Source organism: Pseudophryne corroboree, chromosome 6 (genome assembly GCF_028390025.1).
Source record: "Pseudophryne corroboree isolate aPseCor3 chromosome 6, aPseCor3.hap2, whole genome shotgun sequence".
Taxonomy (NCBI): Eukaryota; Metazoa; Chordata; class Amphibia; order Anura; family Myobatrachidae; genus Pseudophryne; species Pseudophryne corroboree.
This window is the reverse complement of record NC_086449.1, coordinates 380,231,921-380,245,819: the sequence shown is the minus strand read 5'-3', so window position 1 is coordinate 380,245,819 and position 13,899 is coordinate 380,231,921. Positions and strand designations below refer to the sequence as shown.

General features: G+C 49.1%; 1 protein-coding gene across 1 annotated transcript in view; it reads right to left on the bottom strand.

The window, feature by feature from the left end:
• Window positions 1-7,559, bottom strand: part of SLC35B4 (solute carrier family 35 member B4) — a 49,963-nt gene extending 42,404 nt beyond the window's left edge. Inside the window, exons 1-3 of the mRNA XM_063926756.1 lie at window positions 7,302-7,559; window positions 6,754-6,867; window positions 6,545-6,647 (exon numbers count right to left, since the gene is read on the bottom strand). Of these exons, the coding sequence (XP_063782826.1) occupies window positions 6,545-6,647; window positions 6,754-6,867; window positions 7,302-7,378 (294 nt within the window). The 5' untranslated portion in view covers window positions 7,379-7,559. The remainder of the gene's footprint in view (window positions 1-6,544; window positions 6,648-6,753; window positions 6,868-7,301) is intronic.
• Window positions 7,560-13,899: the final 6,340 nt, after the last annotated feature.

Here is a 13,899-nt window from a genome sequence, read left to right as displayed (position 1 = left end):
CACTGGAGGCACAAAAGGAGGCTGTATATGCAGCACCCCCTTGACAAACGTCTGAACTTCAGGAACTGAAGCCAGTTCTTTCTGGAAGAAAATCGACAGGGCCGAAATCTGAACCTTAATGGATCCCAATTTGAGGCCCATAGACACTCCTGTTTGCAGGAAATGCAGGAATCGACCCAGTTGAAATTCCTCCGTCGGGGCCTTCCTGGCCTCGCACCACGCAACATATTTTTGCCAAATGCGGTGATAATGCTTTGCGGTTACATCCTTTCTGGCTTTTATCAAAGTAGGGATGACTTCTTCTGGAATGCCTTTTTCCTTCAGGATCCGGCGTTCAACCGCCATGCCGTCAAACGCAGCCGCGGTAAGTCTTGGAACAGACAGGGTCCCTGCTGGAGCAGGTCCCTTCTTAGAGGTAGAGGCCACGGGTCCTCTGTGAGCATCTCTTGAAGTTCCGGGTACCAAGTCCTTCTTGGCCAATCCGGAGCCACGAGTATAGTTCTTACTCCTCTCCGTCTTATAATTCTCAGTACCTTGGGTATGAGTGGCAGAGGAGGGAACACATAAACCGACTGGTACACCCACGGTGTTACCAGGGCGTCCACAGCTATCGCCTGAGGGTCCCTTGACCTGGCGCAATAACTTTTTAGTTTTTTGTTGAGGCGGGACGCCATCATGTCCACCTTTGGTTTTTCCCAATGGCTTACAATCATGTGGAAAACCTCCGGGTGAAGTCCCCACTCTCCCGGGTGGAGGTCGTGTCTGCTGAGGAAGTCTGCTTCCCAGTTGTCCACTCCCGGAATAAACACTGCTGACAGTGCTATCACATGATTTTCCGCCCATCGGAGAATCCTTGCAGCTTCTGCCATTGCCCTCCTGCTTCTTGTGCCGCCCTGTCTGTTTACGTGGGCGACCGCCGTGATGTTGTCCGACTGGATCAACACCGGCTGGTCCTGAAGCAGAGGTCTCGCTTGGCTTAGGGCATTGTAAATGGCCCTTAGCTCCAGGATATTTATGTGAAGTGAGGTCTCCAGGTTTGACCACACTCCCTGGAAATTTCTTCCCTGTGTGACTGCTCCCCAGCCTCGAAGGCTGGCATCCGTGGTCACCAGGACCCAGTCCTGAATGCCGAATCTGCGGCCCTCTAAAAGATGGGCACTCTGCAACCACCACAGGAGAGACACCCTTGTCCTTGGTGACAGGGTTATCCTCTGATGCATCTGAAGATGCGATCCGGACCATTTGTCCAGCAGGTCCCACTGGAAAGTTCTTGCGTGGAATCTGCCGAATGGAATTGCTTCGTAAGAAGCCACCATTTTTCCCAGGACCCTTGTGCATTGATGCACCGATACTTGACCTGGTTTTAGGAGGTTTCTGACTAGATCGGATAACTCCCTGGCTTTCTCCTCCAGGAGAAATACCTTTTTCTGGACTGTGTCCAGAATCATCCCTAGGAACAGAAGACGTGTCGTCGGGATCAGCTGCGATTTTGGAATATTGAGAATCCAACCGTGCTGTCGTAACACTTCTTGAGATAGTGCTACCCCGACTACCAACTGTTCCCTGGATCTCGCCCTTATCAGGAGATCGCCCAAGTACGGGATAATTAAAACTTCCTTCCTTCGAAGGAGTATCATCATTTCGGCCATTACCTTGGTAAAGACCCGCGGTGCCGTGGACAATCCAAACGGCAGCGTTTGGAACTGATAGTGGCAGTTCTGTACCACAAACCTGAGGTACCCTTGGTGAGAAGGGTAAATTGGGACATGCAGGTAAGCATCCTTGATGTCCAGAGACACCATATAATCCCCTTCCTCCAGGCTCGAGATAACCGCTCTGAGTGACTCCATCTTGAATTTGAACTTCTTTATGTAAGTGTTCAATGACTTTAGATTTAAAATGGGTCTCACCGAGCCGTCCGGCTTCAGTACCACAAACATTGTGGAATAATACCCCTTTCCTTGTTGCAGGAGGGGTACCTTGATTATCACCTGCTGGGAATACAGCTTGTGGATAGCTTCTAATACCGCCTCCCTGTCGGAAGGAGTCGTCGGTAAGGCAGACTTTAGGAAACGGCGAGGGGGAGACGTCTCGAATTCCAATTTGTACCCCTGAGATACTACCTGAAGGATCCAGGGATCTACTTGTGGGCGAGCCCACTGTGCGCTGAAATTCTTGAGACGGGCCCCCACCGTACCCGAGTCCGCCTGTAGAGCCCCAGCGTCATGCTGAGGACTTGGCGGAAGCGGGGGAGGACTTCTGTTCCTGGGAACTGGCTGTTTGCTGCAGCATTTTTCCTCTCCCTCTGCCACGGGGCAGAAAAGAGGAGCCTTTTGCCCGCTTGCCCTTATGGGGCCGAAAGGACTGCGCATGATAATACGATGTCTTCTTTTGCTGAGAGGCGACCTGGGGTAAAAACGTGGATTTCCCAGCAGTTGCCGTGGAAACCAGGTCCGACAGACCTACCCCAAATAACTCCTCCCCTTTATAAGGCAATACTTCCATATGCCTTTTAGAATCGGCATCACCTGACCACTGCCGAGTCCATAACCCCCTTCTGGCGGAAATGGACATAGCACTTACTCGTGATGCCAGTCGGCAAATATCCCTCTGTGCATCACGCATGTATAAAAATGCATCTTTTAAATGCTCTACAGTCAGTAATATACTGTCCCTATCCAGGGTATCAATATTGTCTGTCAGGGAGTCTGACCAAGCCACCCCAGCACTGCACATCCAGGCTGAGGCGATTGCTGGTCGCAGTATAACACCAGTGTGTGTGTATATACACTTCAGGATAGTCTCCTGCTTTCTGTCAGCAGGATCCTTAAGGGCGGCCGTATCCGGAGACGGTAGTGCCACTTGTTTTGACAAGCGTGTGAGCGCTTTATCTACCCTAGGGGGAGTTTCCCAACGCGCCCTATCCTCTGGCGGGAAAGGGTACATTGCCAATAACTTCCTAGGAATTATTTGTTTTTTATCAGGAGAAACCCACGCTTCATCACACACTTCATTTAATTCCTCAGATGCAGGAAAAACTACAGGTAGTTTTTTCTCACCAAACATAATACCCTTTTTAGTGGTATTATCAGAAATGTGTAAAACATTTTTCATTGCCTCAATCATGTAACGTGTGGCCCTACTGGAAGTTACATTTGTCTCCTCGTCGTCGACACTGGAGTCAGTATCCGTGTCGACGTCTGTATCTGCCATCTGAGGTAGCGGGCGTTTTAGAGCCCCTGATGGCCCTTGAGACGCCTGGACAGGCACAAGCTGAGAAGCCGGCTGTCCCATGTCATCAAACTTCTTATGTAAAGAGGTGACACTTTCACGTAATTCCTTCCATAAGCCCATCCACTCAGGTGTCGACCCCCTAGGGGGTGACATCTCCACTACAGGCAATTGCTCCGCCTCCACATCATTTTCCTCTTCATACATGTCGACACAGCCGTACCGACACACAGCACACACACCGGGAATGCTCTGAAAGAGGACAGGACCCCACTAGTCCTTTGGGGAGACAGAGGGAGAGTATGCCAGCACACACCAGAGCGCTATATATACACAGGGATATCACTATATAGAGTGTTTTCCCTTATAGCTGCTATCTGTAATACTGCGCCTAATTAGTGCCCCCCTCTCTTTGTTACCCTTTTCTGTAGTGCAGGACTGCAGGGGAGAGTCAGGGAGACGTCCTTCCAGCGGAGCTGTGAGGGAAAATGGCGCCAGTGTGCTGAGAGAGATAGCTCCGCCCCCTTTTCGGCTGACTTTTCTCCCGCTTTTTTGTAAAATCTGGCAGGGGTTAATGTACATCCATATAGCCCTGGGGGCTATATGTGATGTATTTTTGCCAGCCAAGGTGTTAATATTGCTGCTCAGGGCGCCCCCCCCCCCCAGCGCCCTGCACCCATCAGTGACCGCAGTGTGAGGTGTGCTTGAGGAGCAATGGCGCACAGCTGCAGTGCTGTGCGCTACCTTGATGAAGACTGATGTCTTCTGCCGCCGATTTTCCGGACCTCTTCTTGCTTCTGGCTCTGTAAGGGGGCCGGCGGCGCGGCTCTGGGACCGGACTCCGAGGCTGGGCCTGTGTTCGATCCCTCTGGAGCTAATGGTGTCCAGTAGCCTAAGAAGCCCAAGCTGGCTGCAAGCAGGCAGGTTCGCTTCTTCTCCCCTTAGTCCCTCGATGCAGTGAGCCTGTTGCCAGCAGGTCTCACTGAAAATAAAAAAACTAAAACTAACTTTTTTCTAAGAAGCTCAGGAGAGCCCCCTAGATTGCACCCTGCTCGGTCGGGCACAAAAATCTAACTGAGGCTTGGAGGAGGGTCATAGGGGGAGGAGCCAGTGCACACCAGGTAGTCCTAAAGCTTTCTTTTTGTGCCCAGTCTCCTGCGGAGCCGCTATTCCCCATGGTCCTTACGGAGTTCCCAGCATCCACTAGGACGTCAGAGAAAATAATAATAATAATAATAATAATAATAAAGAATAAGTGCAGCAATACTCAGGCCTGTATCACCGGTAAGCAGTTCTTCGCTTACAAGCAAAATCTCTATGTCCAGTTTGACTGATTCTTACTAAAGGGCTAGTTACTGTATGTCACAGCCAGACTAAACAGGAATAAATGAAGGACAAGGCTACACACCAGCAGTTTTATTTATTCAACATGTACATCATACTGCACTGAGTAAGGGGGCACTGTTTTGCCCTGAAACATTTGCCTTTTTATGCGGGGTACCTGTACATCTTGCTGCATGAATAAAAAGCTCATGAGCTTTTCTTTTTTTTTTTTTTTATAATAATTGAAACAGCTGCGGAATAGCCTTGTCCTTCACTCATGTTTGACAATTCTTAAGGCCCGTACACACTAGATGAAATCACACACGATATTGCTCATTTTCAGCCTTCTGAGCGATATCGTGTGTGATGTCGCCCAGTGTATCCCACACATTGTTATCTCCCCCCTCCGATGGCTGTGCATGCAGCTCAATCTGACAATATCATCAGATGCAGCGTGCACGCGCCGGCCAGGGCGTGACATCACTGTATGTTATCGCATAGTGTGTATGCACACTGTCAGCGACCCAGGAGGGGAGGGAAAAACACTATGCAATATCATTCATACCTGGATTTACAAGAGCACCGCTCCTCCACATAGGAGACTCAAGCAAGATACATAACTACAGCATGGGTGTGGTATGGAAGGTCGACCACACTTAGGTCGACCAACTATTGGTCAACAGTAACTAGGTCGACAGGGATTCTAGGTCAACATGAGGTTTGTTTGTTTTTGTGTCATTTTCTCCGTACAGTTGATCACACAGAGCAACTTTTTGCTGCTATGCGATCAACTAGACGTCGCCTATGGGGGAGTGTATTTCTGCACAGCAGGCCAGCGAACGCTTGTGCGGCCCTGCTATGCAAAAAATGTTTCCTGTAAAAGAAGACCAGGGTAAGGGTTACTTACTCTGTGCGATCGATTCAGCAATGCAGGTCCCGGATTGGACGTCAGACATCCGCCCTCCAAACGCCTGGACACGCCTGCGTTGGACTCAACACACCCCGAAAACAGTGAGTTGCTGCCCGATCCGCCTTCCACCTGTCAATCTTCTTGCAGTCACCGCTGCGATCGATTTCTTCGTTCGTGGCATCGCTGCCCGGCGACGGGCAATGATGCACCTGCACAATGCAGCCACCGCGCATGCGCATTTGTGACCTGATCGCACTGCTGCGATGAAGTGCGATCCAGTGACCGGAACCTCAATTAGTGCACCGTGTCCCCTCGCATGGCGAGTGAAGCTTCGGGCAAGGTTACTATTCCCAATCGTAGTCCACGTGGATCGTTAAGTATGATAAAGTTCAAAAAATAAAAATTGCAAAAAAACTCATGTCGACCTTTGACCTGTCGACCTAGAAACCCTGTCGACCTAGAGACCGGATACCCTACAGCATACAGTACCTTCTCTGGACAAACAGGAATAACTGACACGCTATGCTTTGGCGTTTGAAAATTTCAACGCATGACAAGTTTCTCAGCCACTGTACTATAGATTGTAAGCTTGCGAGCAGGGCCTTCCTACCTCTATGTCTGTCTGTTTTTACCCAGTTTTGTTCTATTACTGTTGTTCTAATTGTAAAGCGCAACGGAATATGCTGCGCTATATAAGAACCTGTTAATAAATAAATATACAAGAAATCATGCTTAATATATTTCCAGTGTTGACATTTGACTCTCCTTTAAAGTAAAGAACAAACGTAACTATTTTATGTCTGCAGATGTGTAGCTATATTATACAGTACAGTATTCTTATAACCACGAGAAAACAGAGAGATGCCTGAAAAACAGAAAATGTGTTTGAAGTTTACAACCCCAAGACACTCATTAACATGTTAATTTATTTTGGCAGACTGCAGATGTCAAAGGTTTATGTAAAAGCACACACTGTAAATTATTAGTAGGGATGTTAGTAATCTGTAAGCTATGTAAATTGCTAAGAACAGGTGTACAGGAGGTGTGATGTGTGATCATTGGAGCAAGTTTTCTACTCACCGATCTAAATATCATGTGTAGCGGCATAGAGATATTAAGGTTGAGTGCATAATTGTTCACCACGCTCACAGTAAAAAACATCGCCACCATAGTAACATAATACCTGTAATTAAAAAATGTTTTAAAAAAAGGAAAAATAGCATTTTAAATAAAAAGGTTTGAAAAATGTGGAATCATCCCCATACATCAGTGTATACATACATACATACCTTAATGGGATAGCAGGCCGCTTCCTTCCGAACTGTGCCTGGAAGATAAAGCCTTCTATTGCTATGAGCAGAAACTGTGCAAAAGTCACTATGTTGCCACATCCTGGGAACTTCCTAGAGAGACACAGATGAGACCTAGGTCACTACATGCAACAATAAACAAGACACGTCAGTAGTTTCCCCAGCAATTTGGCAGTGTGCAATATAATACATGGATCTATAATCAGAAAGGTTTTCTCTTAGTGTGGCTTATCACTCAGTTTTGCCCACTTACCTTCTCTAATGTCAGCTGGATGTTAATGATACAGAATTAGCACCTGTAATTATATCAATGCCATGGCCAGCACTGAACAGCCAGTTATAGAATATTCTATGTATCCGATCATACAGCAAATGTCACGTCTAGCAATTACATTGTGTTGTATTGAAAGAAAGAGTTGGGGATCAGGGAGTAGTGAGTTAGTTATACAGTACGTCTTGTCAGGCTGCCCAATGAATGAATGACAGCGACTTGTACAGTGTGACTTGCTGTGTGCTCACTGTCTCACCTCGCTAAGAGCTCTAAGAAAACCACATTGCTGCAGCAGCCAGAGAACACTAAGCCCACGGCGACAGCCGGATGCATGGTGGTCACAGGCAGCAGCCTTCCCAGGGTGCCCCGAACAGGGTTGCCAACACTAAAATAAAAAAACAAGCCCAAACCAAGGGCAGCACCAGTGTCCTCACTCCTGCTCGTCCCCACATACACAGGCTGGTTTTCCACACCCCTCCTTTCCCTTCCGGCTTTACGCTGTCCAATCCATGTCCTCCACTGTGAGTTTAGGCAGAGACTCTCTCTCACTTCCTGATTGCATTAACTCCTTCAGGCCCTGAAGCCCTGTGTAGTGCATAGGTTAGAGCTCCATAGTAAAGCAGGACAATGCAAGGTATTACACGACTAGGCATTTTCTCGAAAATATAAATGTACATCTCTCTCTCTCTTTAGATAGATATAAACAAATCCCTTTCTCTTGTCTGAAAAGAGTACTCCGTAGCTAACTATAGGTGGGCTACCACACACACACACACACACACACACACACACACACACACACACACACACCCATCTTCACGTAAGTAACGCCCCTTCAGTTCACACTAAAAGAAATTACAATCACCCTTCCCCTGTTATTATATTAACCCTCCCTTTCCTCTGGTTCACACTACTATAAACTACCACAACACTATTGGCATTTCTATAATGGGTGCAATGTGTGCGATGCACACGGGCCCCTGGGTCCAGGGGGAGGGGCCCACACCGCACACATATTTTAATACTCACCTTTCCGGAGTCCACCGTCGGGCGCTGCTCCCGCGGCAAAAATCGCAACCAAAATGGCCACCGCGCATGCGCAGTAGCCAAATTGGTCTCCGGAACATGGCGAGAGCCATGTTTCTGGAGACCTACGCATGCGAAGTAGACTCCAGCACATTACCGGCGACTACAGCACAGTGCAGTGGAGGGGGCCTACCCGGAAGTGCACTCGGACCCCCTCCTCTGCTAAAGCACCCCTGCCTAACACATACCCAGTAAACCCACCTCCCCTCCATTCATACCTCATACCACTGGCGTATCTGTAATGGGTGCAGGGGGGCCCACATGGCACACCCTACGCCCATTATGTTTAATACCCTCCAGAGTCCCGTGGCGCAGCGCCATTTTTCCTGAGATCTGCACCTGTGCCCTAGGCTCTGTGACAGCGCTAGGGTCCCCTAGGGACCCTAGTGCCCAGAGTCTCTGAGCCGCCGGCTAGAGAGGAAGAGGCCTGGACGTAGCCTGCGCACGGGCCTCCTCCTCTCTAGAAACGCCCCTGCCTAGGGATGGACATCGGAAGCCTACCATCAAATGATGGCTGGGCTTCCACCATTGAAACTTTCAATGCGATGGTAACTAACCATAGCATAAAAAGCATTCGATGGTGAAAATTATTTATTTAACTAGCGCATGCGCAAAACCCTGCAGCGCCATTGGTAGGGTGGGAATTGGGATCGGAGGCAGTCTTGAGGAAGAGGATATGGTCCCCGAAACATTACATAAATATACCTACCCTGCACAGAGTTTCTTCACAAAATTGAAGTCTCCAAGTGCCGCCACTAGTACAGTATATATATATATATATATATAATAGGATTTTAATACCTACCGGTAAATCCTTTTCTCTTAGTCCGTAGAGGATGCTGGGGACACTTCAAGAACCATGGGGTATAGACGGGATCCGCAGGAGACATGGGCACTTTAAGACTTTAAAAGGGGTGTGAACTGGCTCCTCCCTCTATGCCCCTCCTCCAGACTCCAGTTATAGGATCTGTGCCCAGGGAGACGGACATTTCGAGGAAAAAGGATTTATTTTGATTTAAACTAAGGTGAGATACATACCAGCTCACACCTCAAGCATGCCGTACAACATGACATTTAACCCAACGCATGCAACGGCATGAATAACGACAGCAACAGGCTGACTATAAACGCAACACAACACGTGTGTAACCATAACCAATAACTGCAGATACAGTACGCACTGGGACGGGCGCCCAGCATCCTCTACGGACTAAGAGAAAAGGATTTACCGGTAGGTATTAAAACCCTATTTTCTCCTACGTCCTAGAGGATGCTGGGGACACTTCAAGAACCATGGGGTTTATACCAAAGCTCAAGAATGGGCGGGAGAGTGCGGATGACTCTGCAGCACTGATTGACCAAACAAGAGGTCCTCCTTAGCCAGGGTATCAAACTTGTAAAACTTTGCAAAAGTGTTTGAACCCGACCAAGTAGCTGCTCGGCAAACCTGTAATGCCGAGACCCCCCTGGCAGCCGCCCACGATGAGCCCACCTTTCTGGTAGAATGGGCCTTCACCGATTTCGGTAACGGCAATCCAGCCGTAGAATGAGCTTGCTGAATCGTATTACAGATCCAGCGTGCAATAGTCTGCTTGGAAGCAGGAGCCCCAATCTTGTTGGGATCATACAGGACAACAGAGCCTCCATTGTCCTAATCTGTTCTGGCTACATAAATTTTCAAAGCTCTGACCATAACTAGAGACTTCGATTCCGCTAAGGCGTCAGTAGCCACTGGCACCACAATAGGTTGGTTCATGTGAAACGATGACACCACTTTCGGTAGAAATTGCTGACTAGTTCTCAACTCTGCTCCATCTTCATAGAAGATCAAATAGGGGCTCTTGTGAGACAAAGCCGCTAATTCAGACACCCGCCTTGCAGAGGCCAAGGCCAACCGCATGATCACTTTCCAAGTGACGAATTTCAACTCTACCTTATGTAAAGGTACAAACCAATGAGATTGCAGGAACTGCAACACCACGTTAAGATCCCATGGTGCCACCGGGGGCACAAAGGGAGGTTGGATGTGCAGCACGCCTTTCACGAAAGTCTGAACTTCCTGAAGGGAGGCCAATTCTTTTTAAAAGAAAATTGACAAGGCCAAAATTTGTACTTTAATTGAGCCTAATTTCTCTTACGTCCTAGAGGATGCTGGGGACTCCAAAAGGACCATGGGGTATAGACGGGATCCGCAGGAGGCATGGGCACACTATAAGACTGGCTCCTCCCTCTATGCCCCTCCTCCCGACAGCAGTTGGATTCTGTGCCCAGAGAGACTGTGCACACACTAGGGGAGCTCCTCCTGAGTTTCTCTGAAAAGACTTTATTGTTAGGTTTTTTTATTTTCAGGGAGACCTGCTGGCTACAGGCTCCCTGCTTCATGGGAGTGAGGGGAGAGAAGTCAGACCTACTTCTGAGTTAAAGGCTCTGCTTCTTAGGCTACTGGACACCATTAGCTCCAGAGGGTTCGATCACTTGGTGCGCCTAGCTGCTTGTTCCCGGAGCCGCGCCGTCAACCCCCTCACAGCAGCCAGAAGAAAGAAGCCGGGTGAGTATATAGAAGAACAGAAGACTTCAGTGACGGCAGAAGACTTGAGTAACGAGGTACAGCGCAGCGGTCGCGCTGCGCGCCATGCTCCCATACATACTTCCAACGGCACTTACATGGTGCAGGGCGCAGGGGGGGCACCCTGGGCAGCATGTTACTGAAGGTTAGACTGGCTAAAAAAGTTATAGTATAAGTGCCTAGGCACTAAATATAAGCCCCCGCCAGTATAAATATTCAAAATTGAGCGGGACTACAGCGCCCCGGGAGGGGGCGTGGCTTAGCCCTCACAGCTTACAAGTGCCATTTTCTCTCTTCACAGACTTGCAGAGACGCTGGCCCGGACCTCCACTCTCCTGATCAAGAACAGGGAGCAAAACCGGGGGGGGGGCACAGTTATTTGGTGCTATCATAACAGCGCAGACATCAGGAAGTTACTGGGGGCGCAGAGAAGGATTTGGGAGTGACTCTGTCGGCACCGCCGACTGCTGATTGGTTAAGAGTATTCAGTACATGATTGTGGCTATTAAAGATGTTTTACTTATTTCTGAAGTACCTGCTGTTCCTGATACAAGGGTTTGTTTGTATAAGGGAAAGAAGCCTGAGGTGACGTTTCCCCCCTCTCATGAACTGAATGCTCTTTGTGAAAAGGCTTGGGAATCGCCTGATAAACGGTGGCAGATTCCCAAGAGAATTTTTATGGCATATCCTTTCCCCTCTGACGACAGGGAAAAGTGGAAGTCATCTCCCAATGTGGACAAAGCTCTGTCACGGCTGTCCAAGAAGGTGGCGCTTCCGTCTCCCGACACTGCTGCCCTCAAGGACCCTGCGGATTGTAAGCAGGAAACGACATTAAAGGCCATTTATGTCACTACGGGTGCACTCCTCAGACCTGCCGTGGTGTCGGCATGGGTGAGTAGTGCTATTGCTAAGTGGGCTGATAATTTGGCATCTGACATGGATACCCTGGATAGGGATAACATTCTTTTGACTCTCGTTTATATCAGGGACGCTGCAGCTTACCTAAAGGATGCGGCGAGGGATATTGGCCCCTTGGGATCAAGGGCCAATGCCATGGCAGTCTCGGCCAGGAGAGCGCTGTGGATTCATCTATGGAATGCGGATGCCGACTCCAAGAAAGCTATGGAAGCCCTCCCATATAAAGGTAGTATCTTATTTGGTGACGGCCTCGCTGACCTGGTGTCTACCGCTACAGCGGGTAAGTCAACTTTTCTTCCTTATGTTCCAGCACAACAGAAAAAGGCACCCCATTACCAGATGCCGTCCTTTCGGCCTAATAAATACAAAAAAGGAAGAGGCTCGTCCTTCCTTGCTTCAAAAGGTAGAGGAAGGGGAAAAAGGTCGCCTGCTGTGTCAGGCTCCCAGGACCAAAAGTCCTCCCCGGCCTCTGCCAAGTCCACTGCATGATGCTGGGGCTTCCCTACGGGAGTCCGTGCCGGTGGGGGGCGCGTCTCCGACTCTTCAGTCAGGTCTGGTTTCACTCGGGCCTAGATCCTTGGGTGTTAGACATAGTGTCCCAAGGGTACAAACTGGAGTTTCAGGAGGTGCCCCCCCCCACCGATTTTTCAAATCAGCCTTGCCAGTTTTGATCCCAGAAAGGGAAGTAGTGAGTGCTGCGATACAAAAGCTGTGTCAACAGAGTGTCATTGTCCCGGTACCCCCGTCCCAACGGAGAGAAGGGTTTTATTCGAGCCTCTTTGTTGTGCCAAAGCCAGACGGCTCGGTCAGACCGATCCTGAACCTAAAATCCCTCAATCTGTATTTAAAAACTTTCAAGTTCAAGATGGAATCTCTTCGAGCAGTGATCTCCAGTCTAGAAGGGGGGGATTTTATGGCGTCAGTCGACATAAAAGATGCCTACTTACACGTCCCGGTATATCTTCCACATCAAGCTTTCCTGAGATTTGCGTTGCAGGATTATCATTACCAATTTCAGACGTTGCCGTTTGGGCTTTCCACGGCCCCGAGGGTCTTCACCAAAGTGATGGCGGAAATGATGGTACTCCTACGCAAGCAGGGTGTCACAATTATCCCGTACTTGGACGATCTCCTGATAAAGGCGAGATCAAAAGACCAGTTGCTAAGAAATGTGGAACTCTCCCTGACGGTTCTGTAACATCATGGTTGGATTCTAAATTTGCCAAAGTCTCAGTTGATTCCGACAACTCGGTTGCCTTTCTTGGGCATGATCCTGGACACGGAACTGCAGAGAGTGTTTCTTCCAGCGGAAAAGGCTCTGGAAATCCAATGCATGGTCAAGGAGATTCTGAAACCGGAAAGAGTGTCGATTCATCAATGCACTCGAGTGCTAGGGAAGATGGTTGCGGCTTACGAAGCCATTCCGTTTGGCAGGTTTCATGCCCGGGTGTTTCAGTGGGACCTGCTGGATAAATGGTCCGGGTCTCACCTGCACATGCACCGGAAAATAAGTCTATCTTCCAGGACCAGAATATCTCTCCTGTGGTGGCTGCAAAGTTCTCACCTTCTAGAGGGACGCAGGTTCGGGATCCAGGATTGGGTCCTGCTGACCACGGATGCAAGTCTCCGAGGCTGGGGAGCAGTCACACAAGGAAGAAGTTTCCAGGGAAAATGGTCAAGCCAGGAAACTTGTCTCCACATAAACGTTCTGGAGTTAAGAGCCATTTACAACGACCTTCTGCAAGCGGAACACCTTCTTCGAGGTCTACCTGTCCTGATTCAGTCGGACAACGTAACAGCTGTGGCGAACGTAAACCGCCAGGGCGGAACAAAGAGCAGAGCGGTGATGGCGGAGGCCACAAGAGTTCTCCGCTGGGCGGAAAAGCACGTGAGCGCTCTGTCAGCAGTCTTCCTTCTGGGCGTGGACAACTGGGAAGCAGACTTCCTCAGTAGACACGATCTCCATCCAGGAGAGTGGGGTCTTCATCAAGAGGTATTTGCAGAAGTGACAAGGCGTTGGGGAATTCCTCAAATAGACATGATGGCGTCTCGCTACAACAAGAAACTTCTGAGGTATTGTTCCAGGTCAAGGGACCCCCAAGCCAGTGCAGTGGATGCCCTGGTAACTCTGTGGGTGTTTCAGTCGGTATATGTGTTCCCTCCACTTCCTCTCATTCCAAAAGTGTTGAGGATCATAAGACGAACAAGGGTTCCGGCAGTACTCATCGTTCCGGATTGGCCACGGAGGGCCTGGTATCCGGATCTTCAGGAATTGCTCATAGAA